The 21,913-nt window shown below is 38.4% G+C and overlaps 1 protein-coding gene across 20 annotated transcripts in view; it reads left to right on the top strand.

The window, feature by feature from the left end:
- Nucleotides 1–21,913, top strand: part of Heph (polypyrimidine tract-binding protein 1 heph) — a 394,763-nt gene that overhangs the window by 329,734 nt on the left and 43,116 nt on the right. For 19 of the 20 annotated variants that reach the window (XM_072902193.1, XM_072902196.1, XM_072902188.1 and 16 more), the window contains one exon: nucleotides 2,716–2,904. In XM_072902193.1, the coding sequence (XP_072758294.1) occupies nucleotides 2,716–2,904 (189 nt within the window). The remainder of the gene's footprint in view (nucleotides 1–2,715; nucleotides 2,905–21,913) is intronic. The other variant, XM_072902194.1, reaches the window with a different exon arrangement.

Genomic DNA, 21,913 nt, shown 5'->3' with positions numbered 1-21,913 from the left:
GATTATATCAGCCGCGGATCATAGTCTGCGGTTACAAAGGATAGTTCGTTGAAGTAAATACAAATACCGCGTGAAGTAATAGCGTTGTTTGCTTGGTGTTTCAGTTGTGCGTTTACAATTAATTAATTTGTCCGGTGCATGTGCCGTAATTAGCGTAAGTGCCAGCGTCCAAATCCAAAATGCGTCGACCAAGTAAATTCGAAATAATGCAGCTAGCATAACGTCGCAATAATTCTCGTCCTTTTAGTTCATTTTGCGACAAAAGACTGACTGGTAAACATTTGAAATTTGTAAATTACAGGACTCCCTTACAATGTTATATAAATATATCACAAACATTTCTCCTGAGAATTTTATTCTCATTTTTATTTTAACTTTCATCTAATTTCTCTCCACGCGAAATTCGAAATTATTACCGGTGTCACATTTGCTCATGTTTGCATAAGGGATATTCATTTTATTCTACAATATTATCACGGTGTCTTAACCTCGTAATTTTCAGACATAGCACAAATTAAATTGTTACGTCTCTTTGTTCTCTCTCCTTTATTAATTTTCGTTTATTAACTAGAACACACATATATATATATATATATATATATATATATATATATATATATATAAAAGCAACTCAAACACAGCCGATTTACAGGATACAAATTATATGAATTAAATATTGTAAGAACTATCCAATCAACATGTAACAATGTATTCACGATAATATTGTATTATTCAACGCAGAAAACTTGTTACAAATCTGCGAATGAAGGTATAAAGCAAATTCATCAATATCAACGAAAGATACTTTATTCGTAATATAAAATTATAATTTCTCGATATTCTAAAATTTTGAGAGTTATCAAATTAAACGCATAATAAGAAGTGTAATAAGATGCGCTTTACTTCATTTTCATAGTACTTGACTTTCGCACAATAACGACAAATCCAGCTGACTCGCCAAGTTATTCACAATCGATCAACGAAGGAGAGACTCGCACTTTTGTATATAAGAAACTATCATTCGCATTTTCAATACCAGCCATGTCTCTCATCTCCGACCAAGACGGTGGAGACACGATGAGGATTTAAGTAATATCGATATCGACATGAAAAGCCGAGGTACCGGACACGAAAGAAAGAGAAAAAACGCACGAAAGCGTGGTAGAAACGAGCTAGCGTTGCGAATGCATCGATATTGAATTGAAAATGGATCGCAAGTAAGAAAAGGAAGTACGAGTGATAGAAAGGAAGAAGAGGGGAAACGGAAAGGGATGAGAGACGGAAGGCTCGACGATGCGACGAAAATGTAATTCGCGATTCGTATACATAAACATTCTCCATCGCTCTGTCCTTCGCTTTTCATCCCCTTTGCTTATCTCTTTACTTGTAGATTATGAGAGCTGTTTGAAAATGCAGTTATCGCGAACCTCTTCGAGACGATTATTAATAACGCGCGACGTTTTATTAATTTGTTTTTTTTTTTTTTTTTTTTCGGCGCTTCCTCTTTCTCCCCCTTTCCGGCCAAATCAATTTTCTCTACATCCGGCTCGATTTCTGCCTCAGCGAAATGCTTCTTCCTCATTCTTTTGGTGCATTTAACTTACCCCCTACTCGTCGACCGCGATAATAGAGCGCGCGCCCGCTCGGGGAACGCCGCGGTGTAATGCTTTTTATTAAGTTTCCTCGATAAACGTACTACTTGACTGTCGCGGATGCGACTTGGCGATCCGAGTCTTTGGGGAATTTTCCTTTACGCCGAGCTGCGCACGAGAACATTTAGAGAGATACGGGATTATTAATTTTATCAACATTCAAAGGAAAAAGGAAATTTAAGCGAAATCTACTTGATGTTTCAAAAGAGAAGGAGAGAAGAATATATATATAATTTTTTTTTTACATTATATGGTTTACTTTTACCTCTGAAAAAGTTACAATATAAATTATTGCGATACGTAATATAACTAGGCGAATGTAGAAATTACTCTACAAAATATATATTTTTTAAAGGAAACGAATATATATTTTAGATGAGAGATATTTAAATAAAAAAGCGTACCATTTTTTTTTTCCCCCTAAAATCAATTGCCATCTCTTCGTCAGCGCGATGTAATTAAAACGAAATTCTTGCACACATAAGTATTTATCTCTCCCTTGAATTTTGTCTTCCGAGCGTGTTTACTATATAAGCAAGAGTTTCAGATATTCCATTACAACTTGTATTCCGAGGTAAATATAAAAATGCTTTCTGCTACTTTCTTCGTATATGCATTTTACTTTTGCGTGCATAAATCAGAAAAGAATCTCAACATTATAACTCTCCCAGATTAGTTTGCGTTAAAGTAAGCACAATTCGAACATGTTTCATTTTATTTCGAAACGTATACGAGATTTTGTTTAACGAGATTCCAAAATCGACAAGTAGTAAAAGCTTATTTCAATCAGACCGAGATATCTATGTGTCCCTCTCTATTGATGTTTGACCTAACAAGCGCACAATTAAAACATGTTTCGTGTAGTAAGAATATGATTATTGTCAGAGACATCGATGTCGTGAAAAAATTGAGCGAAGGAGGGGAAATAAAATTAATATATACATTTATTAAAAATAATACGACGACATTTATTGCAAAGGAATTATATTCGAGCATGTGTGATCTACTTTGTGGGACGTCTAAATATCGCCGTAACTGACAAGAACTTTTTCTTTTGTTGCAGGCATTTCTGGAAATGGCGGACGAGAATGCTGCCGCGACCATGGTGACCTATTACGCTTCCGGCATAGCCCAGCTCAGAGGCAGAGCGGTCTACGTGCAGTTCAGCAATCACCGTGAACTCAAGACGGATCAAACGCATTCTAACAACGCGGTCAGTAGCCCAACAAATGATGTCGCCAACACTTCTGAGGTCTGTGTCATACTTCTTGCTTCACTTCTTTCTTGCTTCACTAACCTCGTGGGGGGTTGGGTGCAGCTGCATGAAAACCACTACGCTCGCTAGACTAATTTTCAACCTTTCCCTAACCCACGCTCGCTTTCTTTCTCTTCTTCTCGCGTACGACATACATATAAAAGCGTTTGGAAATAATATGAAAAATTATTAAGCGGTTGCAAAAGTTATCGAAAAAAAATAGTACTCTCTTAATGCATTTTCATGTAAGTAACATTGACATTTTAATGACGTTACGTCTTTACGTTTCTCACTCTTTCGAAGAAGAGAAGCAAACTTATATTACGTCACCACGTATATTACATCGACAGTGAGTTCGATGCCTCGAGGCGTTGACCGAAAATGGCAAGCATGAGACAGGTATTCGTGTCAATCCCGGTACAATAGACGTTAACTGCGCCAGTCGGGTTAGATCGGCGAATCTAACCGCGTTTCGGTAACATGTTATTTATGCAGGCTAGTTAATTAAGCTATAGGTCCTTTACACATATCCTTGTTTAACTATCGGGGCAACATTCAACACAACTGTGCGGTGGAAAGAGAGGGGATAAGGGAGAGAGAGGGATAGACGCGACGGCCCATTTCGCCGTCAAGTCAATCTAAACACACACTCGCGTCCGCAAACTCCGTTATAATTAATGTGTCCATAATTTATGAACAATCCCTTGGGCGCGAGTGCGGCTGCACATACTCCATCCTCCCCCTCTTGTCCTCACGTGACGTGCACTGTCTGTCACGCATACCACTCGAAACTTGCGCGTGTCATCGTGTGCCGCCGGTCATCATTGGAACTAGTTAACTCGCTGCGCAATTCGTAGCCGCGCGATCCTTTCCAATGAAATTTGTCGGCGAATTAATTAGCATACTAATTCGCCGGCGAATCAATTAACGGAATTCGATTAAAGCTTCGCGCGGGGCGTTGAGTGAAAAAGTATACACGTTATTACACTTTGTTATTACACCGTCTCGCGATATCTTTCCTTCTTCTTAAACCTTTTTTTTTATAAAATATAATTTCGAACGATGGCTTTGATATGCGTCATTGTCTTCTCGCGGGAGAATCGATCGGAAGAATCAGGAAAATTATCGTTAACTATTCCCGCCAATTCGCCAAGTTATCGACGTCGTAATTCCGTAAGTTTTTTCGATGCCACCGCGTCGGTTGATTCACCTTCCCTGTCCCTCGACTTTACCAAACTGCCGGTCGTGTTCTCGGGGGACGCAACTTTGCAGTGGAAACGGACACCGATCCCACGGGGAATCCACCGGGAAAGTTTCGCGTGTGTATCGGCGGGGGTCTGCACGAAAAATAATAAATAAGGGAGTAAATGGCACACGCGCGTCGTCGTCGTCGTCGTCGTCGCCGCCGCCGCCGCCGCCGCCGCCGCCGCCGCCGCCGCCATCGTCAATGTTCTTTCTTGACACGCGGAAAGTTTTCGCACACGTGACCGTGGAAACTTTACAATCTACGGGGTTTATGAAACCGCACGATTTTGCTCGCCGAGAAAATTCGTAACTTTTGCAGAAAATTCCCGCACGCAAGTCTCACGTTATCCCCCTCTCCCCTCTTCTGCACATGCGTGTCGCAACGTCGTTTCGTTAAGAGTGGATGCAATCGTAAAACAAGCGGAGTAGAAAGAATTTAAAACAGTTTTTTTCCATGTGTTTCACTTGTTCATAGTTTTTATTATACACTTTTTTCATATGGCACACGCAGGCCAGATTTTATTTCCGGCAAGAGTTGAAGTTTTTAACTTTCTTTGTGAAAGAAATTTAATCTATTGTATATCGTTTATTTTCAAGATTTCTCTCTGAAACACATTAAATATATCTGATGGCAAATTTTACTTGAGATAATATTCACTTCAAGCGTGTAAAAGTATTAAGTATGTTTGCTAAATTTAATTTTCTGTTGTTTGCTTATTTATTTAATATTAAATGATTCATCGATTTAGCTTCAATTTAAATATTTAGTAAAAGAAAATCAATCGCACGAGCTACATTGGAAATAAATTTCTCTACAATTTGTGCATAGATATTCTTACATTTAAAGTTATATATATTCTTGAAGTGTTATCGAAGCAATATTGAAAGATAAGGCTATATCGGAATAACGTGAAGATCTTTGATTGTGATAGTAAATTTTTCTTGAGATAGAATCGGTGTTTCAGCGCGTGGAGAAAATATTATTTTTATATTGATGATTCACTCGAGAATAGAAGCTCTCAAGCTCTTCAGTTTTAATCTTGCACACAAATTTAATTTCTGTTTTTCATTACTTGGCTAAGCTAAAAAGCTTTGGAAGGTTTAGAAAAAATATTTTATCAAACTACAATTTTATCAACAATCTATTTTTGCAGATTTTTATTATTACCTCTAAGTATCTTATTCGTCAATAATTGCTAATTCCAAAAGTTTATATTAGTTAATGGTTACTACCACTCGTACGAAAGCGACGTTAAAATTATTTTTGCATTTTTTTCTTTTTACGTGAACGCATTTCTATGAGGTAGACTTAAAGATGGTCGGCGGAAGATTTTTCGGTTTCTCGACGAGAGTTCGCTCCCTCTCATGGTCGAATGATTTCTCACCATGCGTCCGGGCTGACAAACGACGCCGAAAAAGCAATCGCCGTGAAAGCCTCGGCGATGCACCTCTCGTACGGTTCGCGACTCTACGTGGGCGACGATGATGCTGGAAATTTTGCGGGCCGAACGCAAGACGAATGTTGCACATCTAAGCGATGTGCTCTCCTCCCAAGAGCTCGCTTCTCAGAGAAAAGAAATCAATTTTACATGAACGAGGAAAACATACACAAATCCGCTGACGATGTCAGCCGTGCCTTTTACTCGCGATTAAAATATCGCCGTGCATCTCTCTCGACGAAGGATGGTCTGATTTATGCGAGTCATGTCGGAAAAGCTCTTCATCTTTGTGTAAGTTAACGAGATTTATGCAGTTTAAATTTGATAAACTCTCAAACCATTTTCAATCTTGACTTTTTTTTTTTTTTTTTAGTTAGCCTTTCCTCTTTTCTATTTTAATTTCTGTTGTTTATATGAACATTTGAGTGTTGTTTTTTTCGTCGACATAAATGTAACAAGTTGCAAAGTCTTTCTCGCGCGATATCGATTATTCGAAATATAATAATAAAATATGTGGATTGGGCGGAAAATATATTGGTGAAAGCGCGAAACGGTTAGAGGAAACTCGAATTCTTAGCAAAAGAGACCGAAAAAGGGAATATATTTATGGCAAGTAGTTAATGCAACCGTCTCCTCGCCTTCCTCTGGGAGTAATGTGTCGGTTAAGTAAACGCCCGACCAGCGAACTCATTTAATAAAGAAACCGCGCACCGCGGCACCCTGGCATTGTTTAGTAATTAATTTAGAACCCAGCTTAACCGACCCCGGAACGCGTAGCCTCGGTCTTTATAGGAGGAGAATGGGTGAGATAAAGATAGATATTTTTCGGATAATGAGTTATAAACGAGGGGAGACGTTAGAATGTATATAACGGGGCCCAAAAATGGATTATTATCAAGATGGATCTAATTAAAGTGAAACTAAATCTCATTGAAGCAAACGGTGCGAGCAATTAGATGCTTTAATTACGTGCTTTTTGAATATTTATAATAATGTTGTGATATTGAAATAACATTGATATACATTTTAATTACAAGTACTGAAATTACGACGAAATTGAAAATGCGTATTAGTAATAATAAACGCAAAGACCAAATTCTCTATTACATCGCTCGATATGTTGGCACATACTAAATCTATCTAATTGCAAACTGTGTGGGTTGCAAATTTTATTCAAATATATAATTTATTTCACACACTTATATATACAAATTGATCTGGATTTTTGACTCAATCGCAAAATTTTAATATCGCTGGCACACATCATCGGTTTCGTCCATTTTACTTTCAACCTCTCTTACGGAATGTACTTGTTTTGAGCTTCTTCAAAGAATCTACTGTCGCAATTCAAAAACCCATGTCCGGTATTAAGAGATATTTTTACGTGGCTTTCCGTTGCCGCGTAACATGCTCCCCTCCACCGCGGCTCTCTCTTATTGTTAGTTAATTTGAATTAATTTAGATATTTCCGACTGTGTGCGCTTTCACATGGTCGCTTTTATTACCGTCCTTGTTCAAATGATTTCGCTTTTGTGCTCAGGATGCCGCGGGATTTAATTTGAACGCGCGCACAGATACCTTGACAACTAATGGAATTTTATATTAATATATCTATTATATTATATTATATTTATAATTAAAAGAGAGAAAGAGGAGTAATTATAGAAGGCGAGGAAATCGCATATGAATTTGAAAAGAAGCTTTCAATTTTAAAAGAAAATTTGAAATATCTTTATCGGATCAATGCATGATTTTTTTTTATCCATAACTTATTATTTATTCACGATACATAAAATTCGATATTGTTATTTACACGATACATGATGTTAATTACATATATTTATACGTGATGTTAATCTCCAAAAATACAAACAATGTTTGGGAATTTTTAATTGGAACAAGCTGCACAACATATAGATCTATATTTTATATGTAGCTTTACCTCTAACAATAAGCTAATTAGTGTTTATTTCGCATCTTCACATGTTATTTTATATCAAATATGCTAACTAAATTATAGAGCTTTCGGATGCAAATTAATTTTTGAAATATTTACGAGTTAAAAAATCCCTTTCTGATATATGAAATATGAAAATAAATATTAGTGTTTATTCCATTGTAAATAATTATTTTACAATTTAGAGTTAATTAACTTTTTGAAATAAAATCACAAAACGAATCAATTCTTCTCTCGAGATTTATCTCACTATAATTTTGAAAAATCAACCAAATATTTCACAAAAGAAAATTAATACGCATCACTTATTATTCCGGGTTTTTAAAATGTTTAGACAGAATTGATTTTTCATAGTCAAAATAACCTCGCGTGTGTACCCTTTGTTTTTGACACGCATGCAATGACGAACGAGCAAGCTCGAAAATGTTTCGCAAGCTTTTCCGTCTTCGTCAGCCGTGACAAACCGAGGCGTGAAAATCCGTAGAAAAGTTCGCCGCGATAGGCCACGCGCGCCAAACATTTTTATCACCTCGACGAGAGCGACTCTGCGGCTAGGAAAAGTATAGAAGGAAAAGTAGGTGGGTGGAGGATACTCTCGGTTCCCTAATACTTTAAAACGGATTCCGCTCGGCGTGGCCGTAACAAAGCCGACAACAGAAGCGTGTCGTCCTGCCTATGCGAGAAAGGAAAGGCGCCCGCGCGCCGGCTAATGGTTTTTCCGACGAGGAAAACTTTCGGTAACCTTTAGTAATCGCTCGCTCGCTCGCTCGCTCGCTCGCTTGCTTGCTTGCTTGCTTGCTTTCTAACTAAAACTCGCCGCTCGGCAGGAAGCCCTCGTAAAAGGCAGCCTCGTGTCCCGCGCTATAACGGCACGACATAATTCTGCTTTACACCACCGGCAACCGGGCCGAAGTGTGCGGGGTGACTTTTTTCTTCTTCCGTTCTCTCGGAAAACTTTCCGCCACGCCGATAAAAAGAAAGAAGGAACGGCATCGCGGGAGATCAAGGCTGTAGATCTAGGCCTTAGGTGTAAACTCTGCACAAAATTAATTATATTAATAAAATCTATGTACAAAATGCGTTACACGGTGTATATACTTAGGGTATGGCCATAGGCTGTAAATTATTATATGGCCTATAATTTTTATTTTCGTTTTCACTATTTTTTATATTATGGTCATCTTTTCCTTAAAAATTAGGTAAGATGGCCAATGCTTACGTTGTACTATTTTGATAATGTAAAATTTCTATTAAATTTTCTTTTCCTTTTAATTTCGATAACATTACGTAATTTAAGCTCCAGGGGAAGATAATATGCCAAACGCTATTAAAGAAATAACAAAAATAAAAGTATGTTTTTTGCATTTTAAAAAACTATGGCCATCTTACCCGAGTTTACCCTATATAATGTGAATTTTTATCGCTTCTAAATCTATTTTGGAATTCTTGAAAGTTCGTTCGAACAAAATAAATGTTCGTACGATGGCTAATTTCGGATTTTTGTCCCGGGGTAAACGCGAGAGAAAAAAAAAAGCACACCTCGCGTACATGAATTTTTCGCGATTAATCCCGTGTCAACATTAACATTTTTCGCCGACGTTTACCGGTTGGTGCGCGATAAATGGGGTGGTGGCGATCATGAATAAATCAGCGTTACCGCGGAGCAAACGTGTTCGCTAAGCGACGCGTTTGGCTAAAGCCCCGATGTCGTTGCTTTTTATTCGTCGGGCACAAGGTTATCGTCGGTATATACTTTCGCGCACGTAGTGGATGTTATCGAACTAGCGAGAGAGAAGGAACGAAGGACGAACGAAGGGAGACGGCGATTTCTGAACAGAAAAAGCAATATGTAGTCAGGATGCAAAGTAATGCAGTGACAACCTGGAAAAACAGACCCTCCAAGGGTGGAAAAAGTAAAACTGAATATTCGATTTGCAGCAACGTGCGGGGTGATAAAAATGCAAGGGAACCGCGAACGCGCGTATGCACACGGAACAGTATATACATATAAAGGACATACGGGGGGAGGGGCATGAAAAAGTTACTACGGGTAGTAGGAGTAAAATGGAATGAAGAATTGATGAGAGATACCATATATCGCGCGCGATTCGCTCGTGGGCAGTTTTAATATTAGATAAAGAATTTGCAATTTGTTGACGATTAGGCCATTACAGTGGCGCCTAACACGTTCAATTAAAGACTTAAATAATACGCACCAGCTTAATCTTGACAAGGATTATTAATCTGTTCGCCGCGCGGCCATTGTTTACGGGCTAATGCCTTCCAGCGGGGTAATTGCGAGCAACATAAAAGCGGGCGTTAAAGCCGGAAAAGTGATCGCGCGTATATATATAATCTTGCCGGAGGGAAACTCTGGCAATGGATTCCCTCCCTCTCTTTCTTTTTTCCCCTTCAGGAGCTAGTATATACGCGCGCGGGGTAAAGTGGCATAATTTGCAATTGTACGATACACAAACCCCGCTATCGCGATTGTTGGAGCGCGCGGTAAGTTTTTCTTTTATATCACGGCATCGATCCTGTTTTTATAGGAATCATTTTTCTTCGCACACGACTTATTGCGGTTAGGCGAATTTTGCAATGGACTATATATAGTTTGCGGAGAGAATTTACTATTTGTCAAGAGAAGTTGCTGAAATTTACGATTCGATCTTTATTAATTATTTCGATAGCGTCTGTATAGGGTAAACTAGGGTATGATGGCCGTACGGAAAAGATGGCTATAGGCTAAAATTTTTTCATTAATCGCTACATAGTGCGCTTTTTTAGCCATTATCAAAGATAATCGATATTTACAGTAGTTTATGTGCGTACATTATTCGAAATAACGATATTGTGAATCTTATATCATATTTTTAGCTTCAGTGAAGATAATATGCCAAACACTATTAAATAATAACAAAAATAAAAAAGTATTTTTCTTGCATTTTAAAAAACTATGGTTTTTTTACCCGAGTTTACCCTATCAATTTTGTATATTTTAAATTCGATCGCCGTGGACACGTTTTTTCGGGATGCCGATCACGAGAGGCAGTGAAAAGAAAGAGTAAGGCGGACGGAAGGAGACAGGTGAGAAAAGAGGGTTGGGAAAAACGAGGGAGAGATACAATGTACACGGGGCGTCTCACAGAAACAATGCGGCGCGCCGTAGATCACCCGAGACACCCTCCATTAAAAATATTACGCCATCTTGCTCGCGCTCTCATCCTTCGAGTTTTCTCTCTTTCTATCTCTCTCTCTTTCCCTCTTTCTCTCTCTATCTCTCTTTATCTTTCTGCCTATCCTCTGTATTCCCGTGGCCGGTAACCCATCCCTTTTAACTCTGCTTCCCCTCTCATCCATAGCCACCCTGCTCCACTTTGGCTGGCAGCCGCGACAGGTCCGAATAACAATGTGCCATTGTTAGACCTACATTCACTGCATCAAGCTCTGAAATATGCAAGCCATGAAGACCGTCGCGTTACAGAGGCCGAGGTAGGTCCTCTCCACGCACCCTTGAGCCACCGAATCCTCCCTCCTTCCCTTGCCCGACCTGCATGAACGAGCTTTATCGTCGGGAGAAAATGTCGCTTTCGACCCCTCTTCTCCTCGGGCGAAATTTCGGCCCGGGCGAGAATGTCTATCTCGCGGGGGCGAACGGAATTTTCGCAGATATCTCTTGCAACATTATCGGCATCTTTATCTCCGTGTGTATAACGCGAACTGTTTGAAAGCATATCGCAAATATCGTATTATTAATTGATATGTAAAAAATAAAATTTATTCGACAGCACAAACGACAATCTTATCTCGTTTTTTTTTTTTTTTTTTTTTTTTCTTTTTAAATTAAAAAAAATCGTCCGAGCAAATTAGATTCAAGGATATTGCTGTGTTTTATCTCCTAGATCAAGTCACTGCAACTGTATTGCATTATCACGTCAGAGACGAGAAATTGCGTGTAATTTTTTTTCGCGAGATATAGCGGTCGAAATAGATGAGCTTTTCACCTGCGTACGAAAAAAACTTTCCGACATGCCGCGATTCAATAGAGTGGACTTTGTAATTTAATCTAAACAGCCGTGTAATTTAACTCGTAACATTTTTCGACAAAAGTAAACATTGGAAGCGCGTGGCCGCTTGATTAACTTCCGCGTCTATTTATTAATTCACGATCCGGAACCAGGGAGTTTGCGAGACACATTTTACGAGTACACTTTTATCGCGACCAAAATGGGGCATGCGGGCAAACTCGTTTATTTCAACGTATAACGCAAGAAAAAGTGACCTACTACTTCTCACCTCTGACGTCACAGACGTTATAATGCAACTACGGCGTATACATAATGCATTTGATTCGAAGAGATAGAATATTAATCACCCCGGCAATAATATAGATGAAACAAGATAATCATAATTGTTGATTTAGGACGTTATTGTGACCGTCGCGTGGAGATAATGATCGGCATTAGCATGCGGACACGATAATTAGGTACACGATTGCACCATTTAGACCGTGTCGAATGAAATGTCGCATTATATAACTGATTGTTGAAAATGGAGCTGATAGGAGAGAAAGGGAAATTTTTATTAGAGTGACCGGTGCGCAACGATCGCGCGACGACAAATCGCAATACGCGAGGTTGCGATAGAAAATTCTCATTTCTCTTTTGCCATATTTTAAAGCATAAGCAACGCCATCCTAATCCATCATTTTCCACATTCGACGCGTTTTCCCGTTTCTCCTCACCCGTCATATTTCACCATTTCGCCGTCGCCGCTAAACAGAAAGAGCTCTCTTTGCCGAGAGACGGCGAGAAAAATCGAATACTTTCCCGCAACAAATCTGAAAAGGTCCCCGCACCCTCTCTCAAGACTGGTCCTCTTCTCGGAACCTTTGTATACCATCCTCGATAACGTATCGACGACTTTGTACGCATATCGCGAAGCTGTACACGTCAGTCTATTGGCGCTTTTACCAATACAAGAACGAAGAGTACGAGGGGGTGCACGAAGATAGATAGACGATTCGTTTTTTTTTTCTCTCCTGACATGAGGCTGCCGCACCCCGTGGACATAAATAGGGACAAACATAGAAAAGTAAGGGCAGTCTTGGGAACGCGAGGAGGGATTCTTTCTTGACTTTTTAGCGAAATTTGACATTGGCGTGAATTTTTTAGGTATAAATTATCTTGCTTTTTTATGGGGTGGTTTTAGAAAAGAATTTCACATATAAAGGTGAATAGAAGCACATCTCTGGATATTGTCGCGAGCAATTTCCTAGGACCGTGTGCACAATGGATATATTATATATCGAATTATTATGTAAAAATGTAAATGTAACAGCGATGAAAGTTTGAAAGGGAAACAAAAATATATAGGGAAAACACAATAATGTATCACGAGGAAAGGAAATTAAAGAAAAGACATTCTCGAGCATGATTTTTCGAACTTATCGCGAATTTCTTTTTCCATTCGAACGCTCGCCAAATACTATGCTACCGCGATGCTCGATTTTGATTTCGTTCGACATTACGAGCAGGATAGCTTTGGCAATTCTTGGATGCCAGTACGACACAAGGGGTACTCTGGTAGAACGACGAGAGAGGGTGCGACAGGGTGAAAAAGGGGTGACGCTACAAGCCGGGAAGACTGATTATTCTGACTGCAGAAGAGTCCGTCTGGCTGGGTGGGCCACTCCATCATTTTGACAGCAGCGAATCCCGCTCGTAATGTCGTCCAATGAACGCGCGTCCTTTATCTCTCGCTCGCGAGGTGTATGTACTAGCTTTGAAAAAAAGAAAGAAAGAGAGGAGAGAAGACGAGACAGAGAGAAGCGAGAAGAAAGGAAGAAAAACGAAAATCGCGAAAAAACGAGAGGTGCCGAGGTCGAAAAACTCGGCGTACGTATAATGGAATATGTTTGTTCGAAAGGGGGTGAGAAAACGGTGTCAGGGTTGCGGATGATTGAAATCGATGGCCGTATCATCGACTGGGCCAGCAAATTTTCTCCCTCGGTCGAAAATTACGCACGTAACAATGCGCGATGTTAACGGTGACGACGCTACCGCGGGCGCGAAACAGACACGTGCATATCGCGGGCCGAGATCGAGCCGTGAACATGGAGTTTGGGAGGAATTTAATTTGACGGATTCGCATATGGGACTGTCGAATTTTTCCGCGTGATGCGCTTCTTCATCCGTTAGTCGTGACAACCGGATCGCGAAAATTCAGGCGAGAATTGGATTCGACCGAAGTGGACGTTTGAAAGCCGTCGGAGATGTAATGAAAATCAAAATGGTCGTATCAAGAAAAAAAATGCCTACTATAAATGTGACTTACATATATCTAATTTCTCTGATTTATCTTTTACATTGGATATTTCTCTCGAGTCGATATTTAAGTAAAATTATAAATTCAACAAAATTATGACAAACGAAAAAAAAAGATTATAATAATGCGAGATAGCCGGAATAATTTCTCGAATCTTTCGGAAGCCGTAAGATGCTGCAAGTAATCGGAGATGTAATGAAAATCAAAATGGTCGTATCAAGAAAAAAAATGCCTACTATAAATGTGACTTACATATATCTAATTTCTCTGATTTATCTTTTACATTGGATATTTCTCTCGAGTCGATATTTAAGTAAAATTATAAATTCAACAAAATAATGACAAACGAAAAAAAAAGATTATAATAATGCGAGATAGCCGGAATAATTTCTCGAATCTTTCGGAAGCCGTAAGATGCTGCAAGTAATCGTTCAAAACTCTCTTTATTTTCGGCCAGTCAGTTTTAATCGCGCCGATAATCGTCGCTGATAAAATTGGTTTGATTACTTTTTATTTCACGCCTTTCACTGTCCATTAGCGGTGATATACACATCGGTTCCGCGTCGTATCTCTGCACAGGAATACGACGGAAATTCCATCACCGTCGGCCGATGAATAATTCAGGAAAAATTTTTGCGCTGCTCGTGTAACGAGCGTACAGCACTTTCCGCGCAGTTTTCTTATCGCGCAGCTTTCTCGTTTTTTTAACCGCGTCTCTATCTCTCTCTCTCTCTCTCTCTCTCTCTCTCTCTGTTAGGTTCACGGAATATCCCGCGGATAGCCGTACTCCGGTGTGTTATCCTCGCTCGTTTCGTCAAGAAATCGCAAGACGTTTCTCGGCAATTCGTGCGGCTTCTATCCGGCAATCCACCGGCGGCTTCTCGCTCCCGAGCGTGCATTAATTCTTAATTCCTTCGTTTCGCCTTCGAGTATACGTTATGCCGCAAAAAGGATCGTTTCGTATTCCCTCGGAATGAAGTTAAACAGTAGTAGAGTAATCCGGTCGGTGATATTAATTAGAGATTATATAAGAAAGATATTTATTTTTAATCTTTACTATTTGTTTTTCGAGGAATGAAATGGCCCGAGAATGAGGGAATCTTTGTCGCTAATTGATGTATATGGACTTATTCAAAATAATAAGGGAATATCCAAGAATTTTATCGCTGACAATTATTAACAAATTGTCGAAATTTTATTATTACATTCACGTAATAATTCTACCATCTAATAGAATACCGTGTAACTTTGCGCCATAAAATTTAGATGAATTTTAAAACTTTTGGTGATATTGCAGTTTGCGAAAGCCTCTTATTTTCTCAGACTATTATTTTCTCGAGCAATTCGACAATGAGCAAAGACAGGCGGGTACTCTCGAAATTTTCTCATCGCGATTCTCATTCGAAACAAATAATTCCCGGGCGAATGTAATTTATTCCGAGTCGCGGATCGAACGCGATTAAATAGTGAGGACGCGCAAGAAAAAAGTAACAATAACCGGGGTAAAACGGTATTAATCATCCTCGTGGATGGCTGTCTCTTTTTCAATAACTTCAGCCAAGAGCAGCGTCGTTACTCAAATTCAATGCGATTAAACGAACAGTGTATCGCCGATCAAATAAATCGTTTTGACAATACGAGTTTTTTTTTTGTTTTTTTTTTTTTTTTCAAAAGCAGATGACGTGAAAAAGACAGTGTCCGTTCCGCATTAATCGTCATTTTTTCAGAGTTGAAAATCCTATCTTTTTAAAATGGCCTACCAATCATTTTATCATGACAACTGCCAAGTGCTATTATTGTTTATCATCCGTTTTTATTCGATACCACCCGTCACAGCCTGAAAGAGTGACGTTCCTCGATCGAGCATCAAAGTTTGAAAAAAAAAAAAGGAAAAAAAAAATACTTTTAGTTTGAAGGCCAGCTAAAACTTTTGTCGCGAGAAAAGACCTTTACGTGACAACGGAACGGAAGCTTGACAGCATGTCAGTCCTGAAAAATCCAAAACCGAATCGCGGACAAACTTCTGAAATGGTGAAACCGAAAAATCTCAATCTCGAGGGAGACACGAGAGAGATTCGTCTAGCAAGAAGATTTATACAGATCGTGACACGTTTGTGTGAACAGATTGGCTTATTATACCGCATGGAAAACGGCTCGTAAATTTCCCGATAGACCACGAGAGAAAGGAAGAGAGATCCGCGAAACTTCAGATCTTCTCGCGAGAGATAACGTGTAAAACTTTAACGCTCTCGCGGTTTTTCGCGCGATAGTGCTCTCAGATGAAGCTTTACGGCGTGATTCTGACGCCGCGACCAGCTGTAGCTTCCGGGATACGATTGGTCGCGGATGGCAGCCTCGAAAAAAACAGTCTCGTCGGATTTTATCGGAGGCCTGCAGAAAGGTTGCATGCAGAGAGATAGTTGGCTGCGATTGGCTAGGTAGAAAGACGTTGAGCGAGAGGGATAAAGGAAGAGAGAAAGAGAATATGAAAGAGAGAGAGAGAGAGAGAGAGAGAGAGAGAGAGAGAGAGAGAGAGAGAGAGAGAGAGAGAGAGAGAGAGAGGGAAAAGGAATGTAGGTGGAGGATCAGCGGCAACGAGTAAATGGAAGGTTATGGTAATGTTCTCAGTCTCGGCACTCACCGTTAGTTCCGAGGCCGTACTATCAAAGGGGGATAGAAACTACCCCTAGGAGTAGTTATTTCACCCCTTGAAAGCGGCTTCGGGGCAAGTGCATAGTCGCGGTAACGATCCGGACCGCCACGGCAATCTTGCAGAAGCGCGGAATGCCCGCCGCGCGCACGTTGCAAATCACACATTCTGGACCTGGAGCGATATTTGCTGCTTTATCATTCGTGTGAAGATGCGAGTAGTTTCATTCTCTTCAATTATTGTTAAGGTCGAAGGAAAAGAATTGAAGAAATAATATATATAAATATATGGAATAACAAAAATATTTAAGCTTCTCTCTCTCTCTCTCTCTCTCTCTCTCTCTCTCTCTCTCTCTCTCTCTCTCTTTCTCTTGTTTGCGTATTGGATTATAAATGATTAATGTAATATAATAATTCATTTGTATATTTACATATTAATTAAAATCCCATTTAAAATATTTAGTGGATTTTAATCAGATTTTAAATCAGAAAAATTAATGTTTCAAATATATACATATTTCTTGTTAACGCACACAGAGATTTTGAATAATCGATTAAAATTATTTCTTTCATAAATATGGACAGTAACAAACTATTCGAATATTACATATTTTCATGAATTTAAATTCTCTTATGATTTATACTTCTTAAATATTTATTTTGTTTTTTTTTATGTTTTAAAATATATTGGTTATTATGATGATTAAATCAAAATTATGATAATACACGATGTATTTTTGATAAAATTTCTTTGGCAATTTAAAATTATAGCTAAGGGAAAAAAATGTGCTAAACAAAAGTGAAACCTAATCAATTCGAAAATTATATAAGCTAAGAGAAAATGTGCGACGAGACACCCTGTATATTATTGAGCCTGCTCAAGTATCGTAAAGGCAGCAGTAGCAGCCGCTCCGGGTTTCTATTGTGCGAGTTACGATAACAATAATTAGGATTATTATTTCACGGTGGGAGTTTCGAACGAGAATGGTAGTTTTCGGGTGGAAAACTTTCTCTCTCTCTCTCAGTCTCTCCTCTGAAGATCTTTCTTTGGCAGCTTAAAGGACGGCTTTAATCGAGCCTCTTCCAGGCCGCTCGCAGATGGTGACTTTATTATCGACATTCAGTATAATTAAGTCGCTCTAAGCGATGGGGAGGAGTAGATCCTTTCGTCTTTCCATCGAAATCTGCAGGTACTGAAATGGAAATGTCTATCCTTCTTTGTTATAGTGACGTTTGGTTGAACAAAGGACGCAGTTTTAGCGAAAAATATCGAGAGAAAAAAATTAAGTACAATACACTTACGTTACGGTTATGTCAATAAAATATGAAATAAAATATTATACTTTTTATTCATTTAATATATATTTAATATGCATTTTGCATCCATAATTGCACGTAATTTATGTATAATTCTCTAATTTATATAAATCTTATTTACACAAAGTGAATTCTGCGAAATATAATTAATTTTCTGCAAGAATGGTAGAAATTTAAAATTTGCAAAGCTCAGTTAGTATGCTATAATTTTAATATGAGCATAATATTGTAATTTTAATTAAGAGAACTGGTTAATATACACAGGTCATATATGTATATACATCAGTAAATATTTAGGAACGTATACATATGACTGCTCATTTTGATATAATTTATGCGGCTTGGTCGTTCAGATGACTCGCAGTTAAAATAAGGCGATGTAACGACTGTAACTTCGTTATTAATTTATGCTACATTCTCGAGAGTAACGTTGATGAGCGTGACAAAATATAACGTGGCAAATAACGTGAAATCTTTGAGAAGCCGAGAGATTTATCTTCAATTCGAGGAGTTTATTACGAAAGAGAGACGGAATATTATTCCATGACATAATTAGTTAACGCTACGTGCGAAATTATTTATCAATACTCTAACGACGTTTTGACTTTCGTTTAACTTGTCCACCATCTTCAACGCGACTGTTTGATTTTTGATTCCCCATAAACGACGAATAAAAATTAGATTTCGTGAGAGCGTGCTCGAGTCGGCGGAAAATTTCTTTTCGCGGTGGCTTTGATGGGATTCCCAGGAATCTCTCGATATATCGCGTGTCTCCCGCGGAAGACGCATGGTTCCGATAAAAAGGATTGCATCAGGGGAGGCGGTCTCGAGAATTACTTTGGTAAAAGGGAGGAAGATGGGAAATGTGGCAGGAAGAGGGCGAGGAGCGCGAATTTATGTTTCGCACGCATAGGAATTTATGGACCGCTAATTGGGGGTGGAATCGGCATCGCGGGAAGGTAAAGGAGAGGCGGGGGGGGGAGGAAGATGGAACGCGAGAAAGGAGACGAGGAGATCTGCTGTTCGCAACTTTTAGGATTAATTCTCAGATAAAATGGCCGGCCGCACGCTACCCTTACGATGGATTCGATGGAGGACGGGCAGCCGTCGGTTAACGTTTGTCAGGCTAATTAATTAACAGCTGGCAAACTTTTGCCTCCCCCTCTTCCCCCTCTTCTTCGTCCGATGTCAGGATGTTGAAATTAATCCTTCCCTTTTAAGAAAGCACGCGCGCGACCATCTCGAATATTATCCGTTCTGAAGGGTCGTCACGACGATCCAGGTAAATGGATTGCCGAGCCACTTTATTTATGCTTTTAGTTTCATGTTCAAATAATTCCAACAGTTGACTCGTTCATATACTATTTACTGAGAATTATTTATATATATATATTTATAGAAAATTCAAACAACTCTACATTTTAATTACCTTCGTTTGCGATTATTTAAATTAATGCTTTTAGTTTATATCAATTGGTCTATTTTGATTCCCCGAGGCATCTCTAGTTTTTATGTAAATTATTTGTATCGCATTTACAGTTCGAAACTGTAACATTTTAAACCTCGTCAACTCCGGAAACCGTGCGGAAACTCGACTAAACCGCGAGCGCGCAATGCGAACTTCGATAAAATCGCTCGTAAAATTATTAATAGATACGGTTGACGGTAGTTTCCGCTGATGGTTCGCGACGACGTTCCGATCTACTTTACGTAGCAATTAAACGAACACGTACGACGAAACGAAATGATATCGAATTATACGTAAAAGCTCGCGTTTTATCAAAAGCAAAACGGTACTTAAAAACGCTAATTAGAAAAGAGACCGTGGTAAAAACATACTTGTAAATTCAACGAAATATGTGTAACGAAAGAAGCATTAGTCATTTGATTATTTATTTAACTCTGATATTAATTTATAAGAAATTATTTAAACAGTTTTTAAAAATATTTTACACTTTTTATTTTACTTTATTATTTACACTTCAATTTTACTTTATACTTTTTATTTTATTTTACTTTTTATTCCCTTTTCAAAAAATTTTTAAAATAAAAATATTGAATTGTAAGACATTTTTATTTATGATTTATTTATGATTTTATTATGATTTTAATATTGTTGCAAAATTAATTGTTTGCTTTCAAATAATTTGAAAAGTATCTATAAATTACAAAACACATTGGTTTTCAATATTTCCGCGCATTTTGAATATTTCGATTTCGTTCGAACGTATATAAAAGCATCGCCACAGAATCAAGAGTTCTCGCGTTTATGAATCGTTCCGCGAAGTGGAACTTTACTTTCACGTCATGCACTCGAGTTCCTTTTTTCGAATTGTTACGATCATCACTTGCCGCTGAAGAACTATACGCTTGGTTGTAACTTAGTTTTATCTCTCGCTTTTATATCTCTCGCTCTTCTCAGCGTGTCGTACTTTTTCAGATATTACGCGGTTAAATACAACATCTTCCAAGAGTAACATATCCGCGATTACATCGTGAAGACTCCTCTCGAGTGGGCTCCTCTCGAGTCTATATTTATCTTCTGCTTGTTTATCGGTTATTTCGAATTATTACCTTTATTGAATATCTCTATTAAAGATGTTGTACACTACTTTGTGAAAAGTGCTACATCGAAACCGTATACATTTACAGTAATCTGGCGTTTGAAATTCGTTTGAAATTGCTTCCGATGAAAACTAATAACAACTGTTGCGCTTGCTGCAATAATCGAGATACAAGTCTACGTCTTCAATTCGGATTTTATTCATCGGAGTTTAAACTGAAAGTTCTTTTGTGTGTATTAATATATTCTATAATAATTTATTAGATATATATATAATAACATTAATAATAAGACTGGAAAAATTCAGAAGTCCTTCAGAAGACTTTGTTTTTAATTGTACCTGTGTTTACGTTATGAGAATCTTTATTTGCAACAACTGGATAATTAACTAGCTATTTGTACTCGAGAAACGAATTATCCAGCAATTTTGCGCGAATTAGGAAGCGAAGATGGTTTTCTGCCGACGGTCGCGGTGGAAATTTCTCGTTAGGATACTAAGGGCGCAGAGAGAAGTTATTTTTACGAAGTCAGATTTAGGAGCCTTGCCGGGCGCCGCGCTTTAATCTACATCGAAATTCTAATGTGGCGCGTTTCTTTAGCATTTTATGCTAATGCCTCCGTCGCGTCGTACCCCTTAAAGTTCACTTTGACAGCTTTACCGGCAGCAGCAGCAGCAGCAGCTGATGAAAACGACGACGCATTTCGCACATGCGAAGGAAAGACGAACAATATTTTGTCATGTTTTTAACATGATTTCATTCTTTCAAAAAACTGAGAAATTTTGCAAAAAAATTATTTACAGAAAATTATTCTAATAATTCTATTTTTTTTTCCTTTTTTTATAAAAGTTCCGCGTGCTGTAAATGAATACTAGTTCAAATCTGTTTTAAATGTAAATGAAAATGTAATGAATAATTACATTTTATTGAAAAAAGATATTAAATATTAAATAAAGTTAAAGAATATAATGAGCAATTAAATATTTAAATAGAATATTTATATAATAGAATATCCTATTGAAGTATATAATTATCGATCAATAAAAAAAGTTGGTGGTTCATGTTACTGTAATTTTTTTTTTTCTTTTTTTTTGCGCAATCTTCCAGCTCAATATTAGGAGCGAACGTACCGGGTGTTTTATTCGGTGAGACTTGGAAAGACACGGCTTCTTTTAATAACCCAGCAGCGCCATCGTCCATTATACAGCTCTCACTTACAAAGTATAATGTCTCCTCGTTTTTACGCTCAGTATGCGTCCGATTTTAATACTCTTGCATCTATTTTCGTTTGCCCTCCCGCATTTCTCTTCGGTTTTTTCCGACGCTCGCTTTCTGCTTTTCACTACAAAGAAATCATTTTCCATTCCGCTTCATCACACTCAGCGGACAAGCCGAGACAGAATTTTCATGATCTGTTTCTTATCGTGCGAAGAAGAAGGATCATACATCGTATCGAAGTCGTAAGATTTTCCGTAATGTATTTTTTAAATCATCAAATTTCAAATTATTT

Source organism: Anoplolepis gracilipes, chromosome 11, assembly GCF_047496725.1.
Source record: "Anoplolepis gracilipes chromosome 11, ASM4749672v1, whole genome shotgun sequence".
NCBI lineage: Eukaryota > Metazoa > Arthropoda > Insecta > Hymenoptera > Formicidae > Anoplolepis > Anoplolepis gracilipes.
This window is presented reverse-complemented; position numbering and strand designations above follow the sequence as displayed.